Below are 7,500 nucleotides of genomic sequence, written 5' to 3' on the forward strand. Positions count from 1 at the left end.
AAAGCGTTCATCCTGGATTCTCTTCCTCAATAAAAATGTCGAGAAATTGATCCCTATTCATTCGGTCAAAGTCTCCACGGGCCCCTCTACTGAGAGGTGCACCATGTTGATAGGAATCGGCAAAGACCTTCTTGTACACGTCCTCGAAGGCTGCATTCATGGCAATCATCACTAGTTTCTCCCTCATTTCTTCTTTTTTCTCTTGAAAGAGGATAAAAGCGCTATCCATTGAGTAAAGGGAGGGTTTGCTACAGTGATTCGGGCGGTTGGTGGCCTCTTCCTCTTCGAGAGTTGCGGGTCTTTGCCGCTGCATGAGTGGTAGCTCACGCTCAAAACTCCTCGGACACGAGTCCTAGTCGTTGCGCAGCGGTCCGTTTCCCGGCTTCGCTTGCGCGATTTGCACTGATGATTGGTTTCATCCATCCTCGACCCTAATGAAATTGAGTATTCAGGGGCCAGTCAGTCAAGCGGTTCGGGTTCTCGGTAGGTTCCCGTTCGCCTGCCCCCTCATAGTCCATTAGTGGGTAGGGTGGTAAACTTAGAGGGCGCCCGCCTCCTCTTCAGACGTGTCCTCGACAACTTGGCGGTTGTTCGGTCTCCGCTTTTGGGGGCGGAAGTGCTTGGTCGCTGGGGTTTCCTTTTCTTTTCCTCAACCAAAACGAATTCGGTTGTGTCAGCCTGGTCTAACATTTGGTTATGAGCTGGCTAGACAAACAAAGATGGATTGAAGGTAAGATAGATTGGAGTGAAAGTGGCACAGGACCTTCGATCGACCATGGGGCGTATTCGACCCTTACCGAATTCATTCTATTGAAGCGTTACGTAAAAAGCTCCTTCTCATGCATCTTGCATTTCTTTGGTTTTTGGAAGTTCCAGAATGTTGTCTTTGGATTTCCAACAAAGGAAAGCCCCCTTTTCTTAATGAGAGTTCCGTGCTGCTCGCCACTCCCCGAGGCCAAGGACGGGGTCGAACCGTCATTCCAGGATTTGCAGTCCGATACATTTCCATTATGTTACCTAGCCAAACCCGCCACCTCATGTGCCAAAGTCAAACGGTTGTTCTTCCTTCCCCGCTCCCTCTTTTTCTACATATGCGGTGGCGGGCGGAGCACTCGTCATGACCGGCGGCGGGTTACCATAGAAGAGGGGACAACTTCTTTCTCCCTTGCCTTGCTCCATTTTCCTTTGATGATTGAAAGTAGCAAGCCACTCCACTACTAGTTAGTACAGAGGCCAGATAGAAGGTGGCTCATCCAGCCCTGCGAGCGGATCCATTGTTTATGCGGCAGTGCAATGCAGCTGAAAAAGGTAAGCTCCTTTTTATTTATTAGTAAGGTATAGGTTGGGGAAAACTCCAAAACTAGGGTTCCAAAAAGCTTACCTTAGAAACGATATCCGTTTTCGAAAAGGGCACCCCTACGAGACCCCTAAACTACAAGCTAGCGCGCAACGGCTTTTCCGCCGTTGTTGCTTGCAGCTTGCAGGCTCGAAAATCTCTCTTTCGCCTCTTCTCCATGTCTCCATTCTGATTGATTCGCTTCTTCTTTCGCGCAAGCGCTTGGTTTGCCCCTTGTTGTGTTGCATTTTGTGATCCTCCGCTTCAGTCTGCCTTTTTCGTCTCGCCGCGATCCGACGTGGATTTCCGATTGAAATGTTAGCTCCAGGTTTTGGGCGGCCCATCTGGTGGGGGCAGCTATCACTGCTGGAAGCTCCTGCGGTTGTTCGGCTGCGTACTCCCCGTCCGCGTATCTCACACTCCCAAAGCATCTTTTTTCTTTCATATTTAATTTTCCTTTCCTGCATTTTTCTTTCGATTCGAGATATAGGTCGGCTTCGTGCATCTCGATGTTTCCCGGGGGTGCTCCTGAGGTATGCCCTTCCGGTGGGTTGTTCTCTTCTCTGTCTTTTCCATCCAGTGCCCACACTGCGTCAGAAAATCTTCGTCTTCGATCTCTCTTCGCAACGCAATATAGAAGTCTAACTCTTTCTCTCGGCATCTGTCTTTTAAGTCATTGATTTCATATCGAGAAGCGGTCTGCGTTCACTATTAAGCCTACGCCCATTCCTTTCAAGCTTGATTCCGCCCTTAGACTCGTTACGCTGTTCGACTGAACTCGTTGGCTCCGCGCTCTATTCGGTTGGAACCCGGTTCGAGAACCTTCTCTCATAGATTCCCTTCACCAAGTCATCGCCAGCAATCCGCTCTTATCCCTTTCAAACAAAGGGCGAGTTCCTTTCTTGTCTTGCCCAAAAACTTTCTGGATTCTCATTGGAGAAAGACTCTCCCGCGGCAAGGTTTTACACATAGGGCCAGCTGCTTTCTTTATCTCGCTTGCCGTTAGTCCGTCTAGCGCCTTTCGGTTGGGGTCCGCCCCGGGGGTTAGACCGCTTGGGTTAGATTTTGGAGTCTGGAAGGCATCCTTGTATTCTTTCAAAAGGTCAGCCATTCTTCTCCCATTAGACTTGTAAATCCTTTGCTCTTTTTCCTTCTCTCTTCCAGTTCTCTCCCTAGACTTTCTTTTACAGGGGTGGAGAATACCACTCTCTCAATAACAAGAAGAAAGTAGCAATTCCGTTTCCAATGGTTTGAGCTTGGAAGCAACCTACTATCTATCGATAGGCGAGAACAGACAGCTATTGGCTGCTTCGCCTATCTATTCTATTATGGCCGGCTTGGAGACAGAAGAGGAAGACCATCATCTCTATCCGGGTACGATCATAGCTTTATTCATTCGTTGAACCTTGGGGATAACCATTAGCATTGAGGTCAATCACCACACCACCTCTATCATACATACGACATTCCATTCCGCGAGAGTGCATGGTCAACACACACCTAAAGCGCCTACGTTCCGCTTGCAGCCAATACAACCACAACCTAACTTGCACGAGATTCTACAACCGAAACTACTGGTAGTCTCGAGGGGACTCCTCCTATAATAGTTAGCAGTACTGAACAAGCGAGTCATCGGTCCGGAGAAAGAAAAGGACCTCCTTTGAAAAAAAAAGGAACTCGCTTAACTCGCTAGGCCTTCGGAACAAAGGTGATTCTGTTCATGCTTCAGACGATCTGGCTAAAACTATATACTAGAATATTCGAAACGATTAGAAAGGCGAACCTATAGAGAGGCCTGTTTTAGCGCGTTTCCAAAGGTAACCGGTTAGGTTGACTTTGACTTTGGAAACGCTACGTTGGACCGGGTGAAGAATGAAAAACGTCCGCTAACGCCCTTTGTTTGAAAGGGATAAGATCTTTTTTAGATCAGCAACGAATGTCTTGTATCTATGAAGAAAGATTTCTCCCCGCGTTCAGACCCTGAATGCCATACCTTGCTGAAGGCGATTCTCTCGCGAATCGCGCATAGTTCCGTTTGACCGAGATGTGAATGCCCGTGATCTGCTCGGTATAGTGATGGATTTCATGGCCGACGTCTAACCGGCACGAATACGCCGACATGAAACGAGTTCCCCGCGAAGCATTTTTCTTTCGTCCTCGGACGTTCAGACGTTTTGTTCGATTCCGGCGCTTGCGTTCTCATGCCCGGAACCCTCGCGATTGATTGGGAAAAAGAGCGAAAGCGAGAAAGATGGATTGTTATCCATCGGAAATCGATAGGAATTCCCCGGGGATTGCCTGCCTTCTAATAGATGTTCTGTCTTTCATTATTAACATCCAATCCCATGCTAATAAGAAAAACGAGCGATTGCTAGTCAGCTTTCATTTTTTGAAATAGAAAGGTAGGGGCTGAGGCTCTGAAGGCTTTCCAACTTGCTTCAATTAGGGAATGGCGCAGATGGATCAATCACGCGGTTCTGCAGCGTCCTCCAACTTGCTGTCCGCTCCCCTTCACTTTCTTTGCTGGACAGGAAGATGCGAATTGCAAAGGCCTTCCCACCACGCGAAGTTCAAACCTCGCCGGAGAGAGAGAAGCGAATTGAAAACCGGTCTCAAATCCCTTCGCAATCGAAGGTGAAAGCGGGAAAAAGACGACGAAACCCTTTTTTCTTTCTTTGTCAGCCGACTTGAAAGGTGCTCTCAGTGTACCGCCATACGCACCCAGACATTACACCAATTGTGGCTGGCCCAACAGTTTCCAGAATGCCGTTGTCATGATGTTGATCCGGCTTCTGCGACTACGGCATCCGCGTAGCTCCGAATACGCGCATTGGAGCTCTTCGCTCGATGTCCCGGGTCGCTCTGTTGTAAACCGCTGTTTCGTCGGGCGGTGGCTTATTTCTAACACCCCCCTTACTAGATCAAACAAAGAAAGCTCCATTGAATGAATAAACTTCTCCCTCCCGAACAAGGGTCAGTCAATGGTTCGGGGAAAAGCCTATCTCAGTGATGTTCAAAAACGGGAAAATCGTGCAAATTTCATATATGTAAGATGCGGCAGGTATTTATTTCTTTATTTTTCTTTGTTAAAGACCTATCATTGAACTAACTGATATCTAATCTTAGAATCAGGGGATTCGTGAGTTTGGGTCTGTGTTCCGGCTGTGCAACATGGCGGAGATGCGGTTGTGCTTTCGCCGTAGTCTTTCTATTTGATTGTTGTGGTTGTGTGTTTCGAGATTTCATTGCCGCGATTCCGGCTACCTGATTATGCGGGAATCCCTAGTTTTCCTCTCTGAGGTTGATTGAATCTCTCCTTATCTGATTGTCGGTCTGCTTCACATGGATCCCCCGCCTCGTTTGAGTGCTGCTTTTTTCTGATCTTCATCCGGGTTCCTAAATTTCTCATTGGAATTTCTTTCATTATCTTTCACTTGATAGTGAAGGTTTCGGAATGGGCTTTTTCTTCTTTTCTTTTTCGGTATGCCGCTCCGCGAGAAAGGAGCGAAAGAACCAAGTGGGCTGTGGTGATGTCAGAATTTGCACCTATTTGTATCTATTTAGTGATCAGTCCGCTAGTTTCTTTGATCCCACTCGGTGTTCCTTTTCCATTTGCTTCCAATAGTTCAACCTATCCAGAAAAATTGTCGGCCTATGAATGTGGTTTCGATCCTTCCGGTGATGCCAGAAGTCGTTTCGATATACGATTTTATCTTGTTTCCATTTTATTTATTATCCTTGATCCGGAAGTAACCTTTTCCTTTCCTTGGGCAGTACCTCTCAACAAGATTGATCTGTTTGGATCTTGGTCCATGATGGCCTTTTTATTGATTTTGACGATTGGATTTCTCTATGAATGGAAAAGGGGTGCTTCGGATCGGGAGTAATCACTAGTGAGAGGGCAAAAAGAGGGGGGAAGGACAAAGGAAAGAGCGATGCCTACATTAAATCAATTGATTCGTCATGGTAGAGAAGAAAAACGGCGCACGGACCGTACTCGAGCTTCGGATCAATGTCCCCAGAAGCAAGGAGTACGCCCGCGTGTTTCAACGAGAACACCGAAAAAACCTAATTCAGCTCCACGTAAGATAGCCAAAGTACGGTTGAGCAATCGACATGATATATTTGCTCACATTCCGGGCGAAGGTCATAATTTGCAGGAACATTCTATGGTGTTAATAAGAGGAGGTAGAGTGAAAGATTCGCCAGGTGTGAAATCCCATTGTATTCGAGGAGTCAAGGATTTGCTGGGAATTCCGGATCGAAGAAGAGGCAGATCTAAATATGGTGCAGAAAAACCAAAATCGATATGAATGGAAGATGCCTCTTTCACTTGTTTTTCTCGGTCAGTCGAGGGAACAACCACAATGTTACGCCCCAAAATCGAACTATACGGAGCCCTTCCGAATGACCTCTCATGGAGTCTACTACACTAGCCAAGAAAGAGTGTATTAGACTCCATTCGCCCGTGGAGGTGAGTGGAGGAAGAATCAAAAAAGAGAAAGGTATTGCAACTAATAAATAGTTGCTCGTTCATAAATTCAGTTGACCACTTGTTAGTCTTGCTACACTACACGACACGAGTGACGGGTGAAGTTGAAGCAGACACGGTCGACGTTCAGTCGACTTCACAAGTGATTCAACATACCATATGGAAATAATCAAAAAAGGAGAGAAGGGTCTCGCCCAGGTGGCTCCCGCAAGGTAACGACTTCAAACTCAAACAAAGAACGTTCTTCTCCAAGGCATGAGTCAAAGAAAATGCTGTATGTATCTAATGCAAGACCCGTCGATAAGCTAAGGCTACGACATGAAGGAAGGCGAAGAAGTCCATTCTATTTTTGTTTCGCCTTCGCCCTCCCGTGCACCCGCCTTAGGCGGGGCCGATCCCGCGACTAAGATAGTCGCGCCAGAGGTCGCGCAGCAGCTTCCCGTGGAGCCTCCTGCGGATCATCAGGTCCGCCCGGTTGGGCTCAACCTCAGAGAAAGGTTGAGTGAACAGGAAAGGGAGGCCTTTCGCCGGCTAATGTCTTCCAAGGAGTATCGGGGGGTGGAACGGCAAATTCACCTTTTTGAGGCTCGGGCCGAAGAGCTAAAGCAAAAGGCCGCCGAGCTCGTGAATCGTCGTTCCATTCCAGTGGATGAAGAGTCAGATGTGGGGCTGGCAATCAATGTTCTCTTGGAGAAGAAGAGAGGCGACCTAAGATTCCTCTCCAGGGCGATGAAGGCGATTGAGAATGTCAAAAGCCGCTTTTATAAAGCCTTCCTCCCTCCTTGAACTCAAAGGATTAAACCCGAACGCTCCCTGGGACCCGGACGATTCCACAGCGTAGAGCTTCAATCAATAGGCCATTTCAGTCTTCTTTTATCCTCAGCAATGCCCAAAGACTCCCATGCCTTTCTTGGTTGGACCAACCCAACCGGCGATTTCCGACAAGTCTTTCTTCATTTTTCGAGCAAGAAGCGGAACTACAGGGATGAAATGAAAAGTGTTTCTTACGATTACGCCCAACAGCCCACTTGAGCAATTTGCCATTCTCCCATTGATTCCTATGAATATAGGAAACTTTTATTTCTCATTCACAAATCCATCTTTGTTTATGCTGCTAACTCTCAGTTTGGTCCTACTTCTGGTTCATTTTGTTACTAAAAACGGAGGAGGAAACTCAGTACCAAATGCTTGGCAATCCTTGGTAGAGCTTATTTATGATTTCGTGCCGAACCTGGTAAACGAACAAATAGGTGGTCTTTCCGGAAATGTTAAACAAAAGTTTTTCCCTCGCATCTCGGTCACTTTTACTTTTTCGTTATTTCGTAATCCCCAGGGTATGATACCTTATAGCTTCACAGTTACAAGTCATTTTCTCATTACTTTGGGTCTCTCATTTTCTCTTTTTATTGGTATTACTATAGTGGGATTTCAAAGAAATGGGCTTCATTTTTTAAGTTTCTCATTACCCGCAGGAGTCCCACTGCCATTAGCACCTTTTTTAGTACTCCTTGAGCTAATCCCTCATTGTTTTCGCGCATTAAGCTCAGGAATACGTTTATTTGCTAATATGATGGCCGGTCATAGTTCAGTAAAGATTTTAAGTGGGTCCGCTTGGACTATGCTATGTATGAATAATCTTTTCTATTTCATAGGAGATCCTGGTCCTTTATTT

The 7,500-nt window shown here is 46.7% G+C and overlaps 3 protein-coding genes across 3 annotated transcripts in view; 2 read left to right on the plus strand and 1 right to left on the minus strand.

Moving 5' to 3' along the window:
• Positions 1 to 1,620, minus strand: part of LOC111025687 (NADH-ubiquinone oxidoreductase chain 2) — a 9,515-nt gene extending 7,895 nt beyond the window's left edge. Inside the window, exon 1 of the mRNA XM_022303582.2 lies at positions 1 to 1,620. This exon is cut by the window's left edge and continues 7,895 nt beyond it. The gene's annotated coding sequence lies outside the window, so the exon portion shown is untranslated.
• Positions 1,621 to 2,733: 1,113 nt separating this feature from the next.
• LOC148208991 (NADH:ubiquinone/plastoquinone oxidoreductase, chain 3 protein) lies at positions 2,734 to 5,223 on the plus strand. Its single transcript, XM_088117122.1, has one exon. The coding sequence runs from the start codon at positions 4,867 to 4,869 to the stop codon at positions 5,221 to 5,223; it is 357 nt and encodes a 118-aa protein (XP_087973248.1). The 5' UTR covers positions 2,734 to 4,866.
• A 48-nt stretch (positions 5,224 to 5,271) lies between these two features.
• On the plus strand, positions 5,272 to 7,482 carry LOC148208992 (Ribosomal protein S12/S23 family protein). The gene has a single exon (XM_088117118.1). It carries the CDS (start codon positions 5,272 to 5,274, stop codon positions 5,647 to 5,649), a length of 378 nt encoding a protein of 125 aa, XP_087973244.1. The 3' UTR covers positions 5,650 to 7,482.
• Positions 7,483 to 7,500: the final 18 nt, after the last annotated feature.

This window comes from Momordica charantia, assembly GCF_013281855.1.
Source record: "Momordica charantia cultivar OHB3-1 chromosome 9 unlocalized genomic scaffold, Mcharantia_2.0 BLBB01000009.1, whole genome shotgun sequence".
In the NCBI taxonomy this organism is placed as follows: domain Eukaryota; kingdom Viridiplantae; phylum Streptophyta; class Magnoliopsida; order Cucurbitales; family Cucurbitaceae; genus Momordica; species Momordica charantia.